General features: G+C 27.8%; 2 protein-coding genes across 8 annotated transcripts in view; one reads left to right on the plus strand and one right to left on the minus strand.

The window, feature by feature from the left end:
* The window catches only part of LOC130666504 (serine/threonine-protein kinase MARK2-like), an 82,654-nt gene extending 68,597 nt beyond the window's left edge, over window positions 1-14,057 (minus strand). For 4 of the 7 annotated variants that reach the window (XM_057467558.1, XM_057467562.1, XM_057467566.1 and 1 more), the window contains exons 1-3: window positions 13,922-14,047; window positions 13,491-13,856; window positions 10,074-10,219 (exon numbers count right to left, since the gene is read on the minus strand). The gene's annotated coding sequence lies outside the window, so the exon portion shown is untranslated. Of the gene's footprint in view, window positions 1-10,073; window positions 10,220-13,490; window positions 13,857-13,921 lie in introns of all 7 variants that reach the window. The other 3 variants (XM_057467554.1, XM_057467553.1, XM_057467565.1) reach the window with 3 other exon arrangements.
* On the plus strand, window positions 577-3,773 carry LOC130666505 (uncharacterized). Its single transcript, XM_057467568.1, has 6 exons — window positions 577-1,482; window positions 1,593-1,904; window positions 2,010-2,146; window positions 2,428-2,623; window positions 2,702-2,905; window positions 3,280-3,773. Exons 1-6 carry the CDS (start codon window positions 1,075-1,077, stop codon window positions 3,604-3,606), a joined length of 1,584 nt encoding a protein of 527 aa, XP_057323551.1. The 5' UTR covers window positions 577-1,074; the 3' UTR covers window positions 3,607-3,773.

Here is a 14,057-nt window from a genome sequence, read left to right on the forward strand (position 1 = left end):
AATAACTAGTAAACAATGCGAAGTTTTGAGACACTTTATTGGAGGTAATTTGTAAAAAATAAAATTGTGTACAAAAAAGACACTCTAACATTTTATGATAAGCCTGATAGTTTCACCGGAAAAGTAAAAAAATCTAGAAATTTTCTATAAATCTGGTTTTTAAGTTTAGAATAAATTAATTTATTAGAAAAATTTAAATTTAAGTTAAAAATAAAATAATTCTTGTAAATAGCACGTAATAAATCGAATTTAATTATTTTTCCTAACTTATTACAACAACGCTAAACTTAACCAATAAACTCAGCATGTCATAAACACACTGCAAACTCAAGTGTTTTATTTCATGTTTTAAAGTAAAACACTGAGGTGTTTTTTTAATCTAAATGTTTTGTATTAAAACGTTTTAAGTGATTAATAAAATTATCTTAAACACTTTAGTATTTAGTTTTAAAACATTTCATCTGTTTTACCAATAAATACACTTCAAACTGTTTTATAATAAAACATTGTTAATTTGTGAAACGTTTAGTGTACAGTCAAACGTTTTGAAACTAATCAGGTGTTAGCAAATAAAACGTTTCTAGAAGAAAAAACGGTTATCTGTAAAACATTTTTATTGTAAAACACTTATTAAATAGAGTACTTCACATAAATGTAAAATATATTATTGAAAATTCAAATGGTGCATATACATAGGCATACTTTACAATAAGTTCAAGATAAATACATAAGTTATTAGATGTGTAAGTGTTTAAATTGTTTTGGAAGATGATTAACGCTGCTTCTCAGTCAAGTTATGTGTATATCTCACCCATACACATTGGCGCTACGCGGCATCTCGGTCTAGCGCTTGTTACACATACACGCACGTACACAAGCTAGCGAGTCCGGCAGTACGAGAAGGTTCGTTCTTATTTTGTTTTCCCGCTTTTGAGGTGCATTCCATGATAAGTCTTACCCTTGTCGTGTTAATAACAAATGTAAATTTATTGTTGTTAATAAGTAATTTAAAAAATACAATAAGTTTAAGTATACATTCGTAAAGTCGTTTCTTTATTGATAAAAATTATAAAAATGGACAAAAAAGTCTTTTGTTCTTTGCAAGGGCGTTCAAAATGTGTAAAGTTTCAACGTGATCCAAGTGTCTCTGACGTTGCAATTATACGAGACAAAATTCGTGATATTTGTGAACGAGATACGTGTTTAAAAAAGTTTATTGAAAATAAAGTTATTGTTGTACAAAAAAAAGATAATGATGAAGATGTGTGGATCGACGTGGAAGATGATGACATTGTAAAAGATAAAGAGAAGTTGAATATTCTTTTACTGCCAACACCTGAGTCTGTACCTGATGTTTTAGAAGGAAATGATGGAAATTTACCCTATAAAATTCTATATACAGAACCGTTGAATGATTTAGAATTAGAAAAATTAATCGAAAATGGACATGATGATGCATCATCAACTAAAGAAAATTCTGAGGTTAGTAAATTGAATTAATTGTTAAGTTGAATTTTCATCATCAATTAAAATTAATATGTAATTTGATTATTTTTAAGTATTATGTATTTATTTAACTTTATTTTTTTTAGTCGCAAATCCCACTAGATAGTAAAGTTAGTCTTGACGAAAAAAAAATTGATCAGTCAAAGAAAATTATAAGTATCGTTAAAACCGGACCAGGTTCTATCAAGATGCCAGCAATATTACCTTCTTTAACTTATGATTTGAAAAAAAAAGTTGAAGATTTGGGAGTTCTAGCATCACAAAAAGATTTGATTTATCATTGGGCATCATTTTTATGGGAGACAACTGATGGACAGCCGATAAAAATTGACTACCAAAATCTTGCTAGCACCATTGTATCAGCTTATCCATTATTAAAAGGTGGTCCGAAAGGTTACGTAAGTATTTTTTTTATTAGTCAATAATTCAATTACAATAATCTAATAAAAATAACAGTAAATTTACTAGACTTACAGTTAAAACAAAACTTTTTTTTATTAAAGGATATAGTGAGGACTCAATTAAGTACCTGGGTAAGGAATCACAGAACCACATTAAAAAAGCAAGGAAAAAAAAGAAATGCAGAAGAAAATATCAATCATGTCTCCAAAACATCTAAAGTGGAAGTATCAAATGAAACGTATGTTTTAAATAATTTTACATATCATAATTATTTATTAGATTAAGAAAGAATATGTTTTTTTATAGATATTATATTTTTTTCATTTGAGAGATTTTTTATTGGAAATTTTTGTTTTGAAATGTATTTTGATTTTGAAAACAGCTGACAAATTTCTGTTGATAAGAATTTATTAAGCATAAATCTTTTTAGCCAAACATATTTTCTTTATAAAAATATTTTTTCCTCTCAATATGATTATTTATCAAAATTATTTGTAATAAATGAATTAAATTTTATAGATCTGAGGTTTCTACATTAAATGTTAGCCGAGCTTTATTGGAATTGGAGAAAAAACAAGGGAAAGAAGGTAATACGCCTCATGTCCAACGTCTTATTAAGTTAACATTAAATGAGCGTCTCAATTGGATAAAAAATGAAGCTAAATCAATTTTGGAAGTGGTAAAAAAATATCCCCATTTGAATGATTGTGATTCGGTAAGTGATTTTTTTTAGTTTTTTAATTTTTTTATATTCTAACAAAAGTAATTACTCCTTAAAATTCATTTTAAACAGATACTCTTCGAATTTTATAATTTAAAAAATACTACTGAGGATTCGATATTTAAAAACATACAATTGATGTTTTTTCGATTGAAAAATTATTTTCAAGTCAAAGATGAAGATGAAAATTCTGAAATTGACCTTGTAATGAAACTGAATGATGCTGTGACCAGAAAAGTAAAGAAGGAAGTTAAGCCTTTGTTTACTTTTAAACAAGTAAGGTTTATTATATTTTCTATTATTATGAAGTGAGTTTATTAATACTCTAGTTGTATAGAAACTAAGACTTTAAAAAGCTAGATCATTTTTTAATGTGCTTTTAATATGTACTTAAACAAATAAATATTAAAGTAAAGAACCTAGTTATTGACACGGGCATGGTTGTTTGACACTTGCAATTATGTTTTAACTAAAAAAATAAAATATTCTTAAAAAATAAATTATCTTAAAATTTATGATTTCAAAAATATACTTATTAGTTTACTAGAGTTGATTTATTTTTTTAATTAAAATAAAATTGCAAGTGTAAATAACTTGGCCAGTGTCAATAACTGGATCTTTTACCTTACTCAAAATTTATTTTATTACAGGCACGTTCATCTACTGATTGTCTTGTGACTGAAGAGAACGAGTCTCCTCGAGCTATTATATACTCTGATAATAAAGAAATCAGCGCTGCTTTTATTGTTGCTGATACCAATGTCAGAGTTCAAGTTTCCAATCCTACAGTACCAAAGGTGGTAGCTACTTTATTAGCAGCTTACTATGTTTGGGACACGGTATTTCCTAAACAGTACTCAAATATGTTAGAGTACATCGACAGTGAAGTGTTGGGAACTATAATTAAAAAAAATCAAGTTTTATTGAAGTTCATTCGAAAACGAGAAGAAAAAGAAAAAGAAGAAGAAAATAAATAAGTAATGTATTGGACTTAATTTTTACTTTGATAATTACCAAGCATTTTATTTAATTTTAATTTATTGAAAAAAAAATCTTAATTTCTTCTTTTATTAATGCAAAACTCAAATTGTTATGGAAATATTTTTTTAGTACGTTACTTCATTAAAAATTAATAATCTATAGATACACGAATACAATAAAATAATTGCTATATATAGCAATTTATATTTTCTTATGTAAGAAAAACAGATAAGTTTTAATAGAAAAAAAGTGATTTAGAGTTGGAATGTGTGAAACTAAAATGTTTTTTGTTCAAATGTTTTCTCTTTCTGTTATAATTTAATTTAATTAAAGTTTATTTTTGATTAAAAATACAAAACAACACCTACGTTAAAAAAATTCAATAGTTCATAATTAAAAAAACAAAAATGTAATTTGCATGCAATGTAAAATGAAATTTCCCTAAGAATATTCATTATAATTTTATGTAATTTTTATTCATTTATGAATTGAAACTTAAAAAAAAATAAAATAAACAAATAATCCTACAAAAATAATTTAATGATTTTTAATTTTTTATGTATTATTAAAAAATTTATAAAACACTTTAAATGTTTTTAGATCATAACACATTTTAAGTGATTTAATAAAAACACTTTAAGTGCATTAAAGTTAAACGTTTAAAACGTTTTCATTAAATAAAACACCATAAAATGTTTAAAAAGTGACTACAAGCTTTTAAACATTTTATGTGTTTAAAAGTAAAACACTTGAGTTTGCAGTGCAAAAATTAAAATGATTATTATAATCACTTGTTAAGCATATTCTCACGCAAAAAATGTAAAAAATCACATAACATAAATTTTCATGTTTCAATTATTTGAAATCAATTGATTTATCATTTAAATCCACAATGATAATTATTCAATAATGTAACGCTTATAAAATGAACAGGAGACACTGCGCAGAAAATCTAATGGCTGGTTATCTGGCGAGGGAGCAAGTTTCAGCTACTCACACGAGGGAGCGTGTTTCAGGTTTCAGCTGTCTCAAAATAGCCCGGCAAATTCAAATGTATGAAACTTAAAAGAAGGAAAAACTTAAAAAAATAGTTTTCTGATTGCTTTTAAGAGCTCGACACTGAAATGAAAATAACTAGAAAACAACGCAGAATTTCGAAAAACTTTATTCGTAATAATTTGGAAGGAATAAAATTACCTTCAAAAAAATTTTTATGACATTTTGTGATAAGACTGATAGTTTCGCCGGAAAAATAAAAATATCTCAAAATTCACTATAAACTTGACTTTAAGCTCAAATAACTTTTAAACAGTTGGATTTATCAAAAAATAATAAGAGACTTTTTTTGTATAGCGTTCAATTTCCTACAACCATAATAATCTTGCATAAACATCCGTTTATTGGTTTGTAAGCTTTAAATTTTCTATACTTTCAATTTTTGGACACCATGAATAAATGAAAGTGAAAAATGTTAGTACATCAACTTTTTTGTGTCCATTTTTCTCATAGCATTTCCAATTTAACCCATACCTGAATTGTAGTAGATTTTCTAAGATAGGTTTATCTTATTTGTTGGTAGATTTAGCCATTTTTTCTAGCCTTTTATTTTTGAGTCCCAGATGGTAAAAGTTACTAAATTGTAGTAAAACTTTAAGTACTTGCCAAATTTACAGAAATACATTTAGATAACTGTATTCTACGGTGGCAGACAAAAAATTTACGGTAAGAATACGGTAGGCTTACCATAAAAGAATTTTATACCCATTTCGGGATTTTTGCGGTAGATTACCGTAACTTACCGCAATTTTACCGCAAAATTCGGTAGCAATACGGAATACTACGGTATTACGGGGTTGTAAGGTAGTTTACGGTAATTTACCGTAAATTCACCGAAATTTCGGTTTTTTACCGTATTTCAGGTTCGCTAGGGAAGTGAACCAAAACTTCATCTTCTAGATTGTTTTTGTCAATTTGTTGTCAAATTTAAACGATAGATTTTGAACAAAGGCAAACTGCAGTTATCAAGTTGTTTTAAAGTTTCGAATTAAGTGATTATCAGTGTATCTATTCAACTGAAAGTTGGAGTCAACTAGTATTTGAGGACCTATTAATTGAAATACAATCGAAAAATAATCGAATTCCAATCATTTTTAACGATATTTAATTCAAACTCTCAATTTAGTCGATAGAAATCTTTTTAACTATATTTATTCTATGTGAGTGCCCCAAACGCATGAAAAAATTTGTAAAAATATTAAAAGAGAACGATATAGAATATGCTAATGAATTTTAGTTATTTAAATTAGTTCTCATTACTAAAATGAGTAAACTTTCATAATTTTAGGACGAACAATCAATTATCTTCCGACTGAAATACGAATTTTGTAAAAAAATATTTTTTTAAAAAAGTTTAAAAAAATGCGAGCCGAATATTACTCTGTCTACGGTAAAGATACACAGTATGCTCGCGCTCTACACTCACACATATACATTATGATTTAGTTTCAGAATTTCTTTTAGATTTCAAAAATGTTAATTTTTTTTTTTTTTGATCACATGTAACGTGTACTTGGCGCAAGACTCTACCGTGTCTCTTGATTAAAAAAAAAAAAAAATCTGGGCGTCGGTTGACCCTGCGGGCCAGCCCCAAAACTTCCCGCTGTTTCCGAGCTCAAGGAGCTTGAAAACATTACTATGAATATATTTTCAAGCTCTTCGAGCTCGAAAATGCTACTACCTGCACAGAAAAAACAGTTAACTTGAATCAAGGAAAATATTCTTGAATCAAGAAAATTTTTTTGATCGATTCGGAAAATAAAAATTTACTTGCCCCAAGTAAACAATTATTTTCAAATTTTTATCTTGAATCAAAATTTTTTTTCTCACGTCAACATATTTTTACGCTTAAATCAAAAAATTTTCACTTGTTTCAAGAGTTTATATTTCTTAAAGTAAGAAATATTTTTTTTGGAGCAAGATACATTAATTTTTTGTAGCAATATTGCATTTTTTTGGTTAAACAGAATAAAATTTCTCGGAACAAGTACTATTCTTTTTACGCAAGTATTTTTTGTATTCTCCGACCAAGAAAACAAAAGTTGCTTAAGCCAAGAGAAAAAATTTCTTGGGAGAAAAGATCGATATGGAGAAGGGGAAAGTCACTGGTGCTAGACAGCAGCAGCGGGAGTAGTTCGGTGCTCGCCACGAGATCGCGCCTACGACATGTAGTGTCCCTGGTAAGACATTTATTTCAGAAGTGTTATATTCCAAATTTCATTACGATTTTGTTCGAGTACTCTTCTGTCATTTGACAGAATTACAAGTACTTTTTTGAATTGTACTATGGTATATCCTATAATACATCATGACTTTAATATTAATATTAAAGTTTACTCGAAATTCAAGTCTTGAATAATTTTGCTCGGAAAAAAAAACAAAAAATTACGTTTCAGATTAAAAAAAAAAAAAAAGAATTAACACGTCAACCCGTCGGAGAGAGAATACATTTTTGACTAAGAAAAATTTAAGTCTTTATTGAAGAAGCAAACTTTTGGAGCAAGAAATTTTTTTTTCTTGGCCCAATCAACTTTTATTTTCACTTAAGCAATTTATTTTTCGGAGCAAGAGAATTTTTTTCTTGGGCCAAGAGATTTTTTCTTAGCCCAAGTTAACTTTTTTTCGTTCAAAACTTTGATTTTTGGGAGTAAGAAATTTTTTTTCTTGGGGCAAGAAAAAGTTTTTTGGCTGAAGTGAAACTTTTTTTCGTTCAAAACGTTGATTTTTTGGTAAGAGATGACTTATTTTCTTTAGCCAAGAATTTTTTTTCTTAAACCAAGAAATTTTCAATTTCGCTTCAAAAATAAATTTTTTTGGAGCAAGAGAATTTACTGTCTAGAACCAAAAAAAGTTTTTGAATCAAGTGTTTTACTTTTATTAAATCGAGAAAGAAAATTCGGATGACAATATTTTTCTTGAACCAAGTTAACTGTTTTTCCTGTGTGCGATTATTTTTTATGAGCTTTTCAAGATCTATCAAGTTACATTTTTTGATAAAGTTTGACAAGTTAAGAATCGAAAATTATTAATGAAGAAGCGGTTTTTAAATTTTTATTCCCAATTATGTTCAATGAAATAAATTTATTGAGGGAGTAATCAATGTCAGTGATCAAAATCAAGATTTGAGTGAGTTTTGACTTAGGTCAGAGAGCAATAATATATGAAAAATCCGAGAAAAATATTAAAAACTGTGTTTTTTCAATTTTTTGCTGATAATATGATTTAAACTAAAGAACAAGTTAGATGACATTTGATGATCAAAAAAGACTATAAAGAGGAAGAATTGTTATGATTTTAGACACATTTTAGTAAATTATATTTTGATTTATCCGGTAAAAATAACATTTTATGTTATTTTTTTAACTTTTCAGCGCCGATATCTTTTGAACTAATGAACCGATTTTGACGTTTGAGGCGACAATCGACGCGTTTTATTAAGTTCTAGAGCTGATTAGATTTTAAAGTCGATCGTTCAACTCTTTTCTGAAAAATCAATAAAAAACTAAAAAAAAAAAAATTTTTTTTTTTCGTAATTCACAAATATTTTCGAGTCTTTTTGATCAAATGATCTGCAATTTTTAGGAAAGTTGATGACCAGCAAGCTCTTTCAATTGCCGCCTTAACCATTCAAATCGATTAATAAGTTAAAAAGTTATAGACCGGTCACACACACACACACATACATACATACATGCATACATACAGACATCATTCTAAAAATAGTCAGAATAGCTTCCTAGGACCTCAAAACGTCGACATCTGATGAAAACTCGATTTTCGAAAATCGGGGTGAAAACAATAACTTCCCGAAATTTTTGAAAATCATCGATTTTCTTAGCGGGAAGTTAAAAAAATCACGGATTTCTAGCTGATTATCAATAAATTTCTTAATTAAAAAAAAAAATTCAAGATTTATTTTATCGTAACATTAGCGTACGAGGCGTCTCTTTTTGGATTAATATTTGAATAAAACAAAGGATAACTCGGTAAATATGTGTCAATGAAATGAAATTTCACTTGAGGTTTATCAGCTATGTGGATAGAGGATTTGTCAATCAACTACCAGGACCAGTGATCGCGCCCGTAAATCGGAAAAAAATGAACTTCAAAACCTGACTTCACTCCTATACCATACCACTAAACTAGTGCAATCTTCAGTTGAGAGACAAAGCTATCTCACACCCACACACACACACTTTTCTCGAGAAATATAGCTCACCAATTTTTATTATGCCGGCATTGTAAAAAAATAGATTGATAGAAAATATTATGCTAGAATATAAAAATAAAATTAAGAACTACAAAATTTACTATACTAAGTAATAATTCTTATAAATTACTCAACTCAGTTTTTAAAGTATGATTGTAATTTTTGTTATGCTAGACTACGAATATTATAAGCATAGATTACACTAATTAAAAAAAAAGTGGCATGTTTCAGGTTTGGTAGACTAGCATAATAAAATTTGATGTATTTTCTATTATTATTTCGTGTATTTTAGATTCTCATTTTTCTCCGTGTATTAATTATTCTCAGAGCAATTTTTACATAAGTGATATTGAATAAAATTTAACTTTTACTGCTTCTAAAGTCATATTATAATTTTTTTTAATTCTATAAAATTATTAATTTTTCTATTTGTAAAAAGTGTTGTTTAATATCATTTGCTTTATTAATTTATTTTATAGTGGCTGGCTAACGGGATTTTTTTAAATTTTTTTAATTGAATTATAATTTTGAGTATTTAGCTCGTGTCATGCAACGGTTATAAATAATGATAAATTATACATAATTGTACTTAATGATTGCAATATTAAAGTTGAAAAGTTCGTGTAAATAAAACTCAAAAATAATTAACACTGTTATGTGTAGGGACAAATAAGTTTTACTAATAAGCAAATAAATTAAAATATAGCGTAAATGATTTATGGCAAATGTCAAAGCGTAGAGTTTCACGGATGGAATTGAAATTGAGCTCAACGAACAATTATTGAAAGCGACCGTCTTATTATTAAAACACTTGAATCACAAATAGTTGACAATAATAGAAACAATGTTTTTTTTTTCTTCAACAATCAACTGACCACTACACTTGTATTGATTATTCATCAATTATAAAAAAAAGTCGAGGACATGAGAATGTATGAAATTATCAAATACTATGAATTCAGGAATTAATAATAAACAATATTTTCATGAAAGCACCACTTCCATTAAGTATATTTATGATAAAAAGCAGAGGCTTCAAAATGATGCATCCACCAATAAAAATTTCGTTTGTTACAATAATAATTATTGTAACATGATCGAAATTCCTTTTTTCTTTCAAGACAAGACTAATACAAATATTTTTTTTTCTATTTACCAGGACAAAAATTTACATTTAAATAAAATTTTAAAACTTACTTTAGAATTTGTGACGCGGTCAGCGGGCACAGATTCTGGAACAGTTTGCAATGTGCTCCGCATGGTATTATTGTACATTATAGGCCAGCCAGGATTACTGCCTTAAACCCTCCAGCCCTTCAATGCTATGATTTCTGCCTTTACGCCTGTAAAAAAAAAACAAAAAGAAAAATAAAATATTTAATAAATTATAAATTTCGACAAAAGAGACAAAAAAATTTGCACTTCATAGAAATAATATAAATTTATATAAATATTTGCTTGAAATTGGTGAAAGCATGTGATCTTTTCCTCAACAGGTTTACGTATCGCTGCGGTTATTTACCGTGGAAAGTGTATGACGTAGCATAATAAATTATCTTTATTGTTCAATATAAAATGTGTACGTATATATATATATATATATATATATATATATATATATATATTAACAATTGCGATAATTTACATTTTATGATTTATGTTTTTTGTTAAAATTTTTTGCGTTTTTTTTGTTGCACAACTTAAGTAGTAATATTTTTTTTTATTGAGTAACCACTTAAAAACGTTTATCATGGCGAATATTGTTGATTGCAATGCGCTACTTGACGTGACGTTGATGATGTTGATTCAGGCCAGACCTCAAGTGAAGGAGGTCAGCTTCCTTCCGCGTTAGTTGAGTATTGTAATACAAAGCAATAAAAGCTCTCTACATCATAATAGGGTTAGCCCTATGTTAAAGCGTTTTTTTTCCTTTTACATTTAAAACAATTTTATTCGTTAAAATATCGGATTTTAGAAACCTACAGTTAGAATATTTTTTTATTTTAAAGTCCCTATATATAAACTATTTAATTTACTTAAAAATAAAAATTTCGCAGTTTTTTTTTATCGATTTTCTGGTTTAAAGAAGCGGTTAAAAAAAAAGCTTTGATTTTTAAATCATATAGAACTAAAGTTGCAGTCTAAAATGAGACACGCTTCAGTTATACATTTTTACCTTTAATTTTATTAACGAAAAATAAGAAAATAATTGAAATAGTTGCCGAAGTGAGGTAAAAAAAATTTTTCGATCGTAAAGCATACTCTGATGCTTCGCATCATGAGTCGTGCAAAATATTAATTACTACTTGACATGGAGAAAATAAAAAGATAAAATTTACTTAAATATCACGAGATAAACTGCTGCTACAAATAGTAAATACTGGGCACTTTAACTGAGTATTATTTTTTCATTGATACTGCTAGTAAAAATTAAATTATATAACATCAGGTAATTTTTTAAGTGAAATAACCTATATTTTACATCATTCATACTAACTAATTTACAGTCACTAACATGAAATATAGAGATGTAGGGGGAACTTTACCAGACCGAAGAATAAATTTCATAAAATGCTATCTAAAATATAAAAATTAAAAATTTTACTGATTGTAAACAGAGAATTTCTCAAACTAAAAAATAATTTTTTTTTTTTTCTGATAAATATAATACTTGTTTCACTAATTATTAAATAAATATTGAGTAATCTGGCTATTAACGCTATTTTTACCATAATTATCAACAAAAAATGCTATTCGTCCAATAAATTATTATTCAACTTTAATAATAACTACTTAAAGATAGATCCAATTAAATCATAAGAATACTGTTTTTGTGTAAGCAATACGTGGACATTATTTTATTTTAGCTTATTTTCATCATGCACTTACTAACCTAGAACAAACGCTAATAGAGAACACGTTAATTCCAACCTGACCTTTAGAATTTACACAAATCCACAACTTTATAAGCATCGATCTCAAACATACATGCAATATTATCATCATATCACTAACTGACCAAGTTACGATGTACTTGAGCTGAACGTAATTATTGTCAAAGTTTAAATATATTTAATTTTGTTTTTATACATTTATATTAATTTAACATTTTTTAAGAAATTAATAATACTTATAAAAAATAACCGTACATTTCCGTAATTAAAATTATCATTTTATTGTTATACATCCGCTGAGTAAAAAAAGTATATAAAACTTGGGTTTTAACAAAAGTAATATTTTTCGAGAAATTATCCACATAATAACAGCATTTTTTTTTTTTCAAAGGATATTTCCTGACCGGATGTGAATATATGTATTTATATTTATGTGTGGATATAGTATATGTAAAAAAAAGAACAGTATATGTGTACTCTGTAAGAAATACATATGAGAAAAAACTGAGGAAATTGTCAAAATATAATGTTTTTAAATGATTTGCTGTCTAGTTTAAGTCGGTGAACTCGCAATTAGTCTGATGATTGGACGATAGAGTGGGCGTTATTCTACGAGCATTTGCTCGTTTGGCCCAAAAAGAGAGAGAGAGACCTTGCTGCCAAATTGGTTACACTTGGCTCAAATATTTAAGCCCCGTGAATCTCATAAGCTTTATATATTTTCTTTATATTTTATCAACACATATACACACTTTTAATATTATTAACTTGTACTTTGTAATGAAATAGTTTCTCTTAAAAATAAATAAAAATGAGCTATTAGCGGCAAAATCATGAATTAGAAAAAACAAAATAAAAAATATAAGTATTGCTAGTTAATAAAAAAATAAAATCCAGGAAAGCCGTTCGATCGAAGGTGATGTCTCTCATTTCCGAATATAGATATACTTAAGAACGAGGACGTCAAAAGAAAGCGTAGTCGACCTTGGAAAAAAACGAAGAAATAAATAAATAATAATAAAAATATGAGAAAAATAGCAACGGAAGAAGCGGCTTTTAATATCACTATGTCTTACAATATAATCACATTGAAAGTGAAGGGACTGGTAAACTTGTTCACCATTGATTCGACCTCGCAGATTCGAACTGCAGTACTCTCTCGAGGTTGCTAATTTAAAAAAAATAAATAAGTTCAACCAGCGAGAAGAGCATTAAGATAAAATTATATAAAATTGAATTTACTTTGTTAGATTAGTGATTAGCTTAAAATGAAAGGGTAAGATTTTTACTGAAATAAAATATCTCAATGTGTGAAAACGATTTTAGAAATTATTTAGGTACTAGTTAGTGAGTAATTTTGAACTCCTCCTACATAACTTTTATTATATACATGTATATATACTATTTTCTCATCCTATATTTTTATACTCACCACTCGCGTGTGATTTTAGTAGAAACACTTACGTAGGCAAACAGTTGCATATATAAAGAATCGTAGCACGCTTATCTAAGGTAAAAGTCATTAACGGCGGTGACAGCGCTAGAATAACCAGCGGGGGAGGTTTGTCTGATTTAGACTGACACATGCATCTAGCTAACAGTGTGCTAACAATTAAATTTAATTTTCAGTCTAACAGACAATAAATTAATAAAAAATAAAATATAACTAATAATACATAATTATTCATAAACTACACGGTTTAAAAATATTACACACTACCAGATTTAACAGACAGACATGATTATCCGTCAGTAACCTAGAAAGTAGGCAGCCATTCAGGATTACGGGACTCTGTATGTCTGTCCATGATACTTCAAAGCAGAATAAATAAATAATTCACCCGCTAATTTAATAATCCTTAAGAATTCAAAATTATTAAACACTCATTATTTGTTTTATTTTATCACCACTGTTCGTTATAACAATACTCCATATATAAAACGATATAATTACAATATACAAAAGAAGCCGCGGAAGGGAATTCTCGAAACTGTATCTACAGTTGACACAAGACCCGTTCTTCACTCACGATCGAACGGTCGCCTCATGCCCCCGCCACAATTAAACCTTTTTATTTTATAATTACTGTAAAAACAATAAAACTAATAATATATAAGTCAATTAAACACTTAAATACTCTAAATATTTACCCATTTGTGACAGATTTCACGATCGAAATGCACCACACATTAACAAACGTCCCCCACCTATTACCACATGCAGACATTACACATTCTCATTTTTCAAGATGGCTACCACCGTCAGGGCTTGATCGTCAGGCGAGAC

The sequence above is a fragment of the Microplitis mediator genome, chromosome 4 (assembly GCF_029852145.1).
Source record: "Microplitis mediator isolate UGA2020A chromosome 4, iyMicMedi2.1, whole genome shotgun sequence".
Taxonomy (NCBI): domain Eukaryota; kingdom Metazoa; phylum Arthropoda; class Insecta; order Hymenoptera; family Braconidae; genus Microplitis; species Microplitis mediator.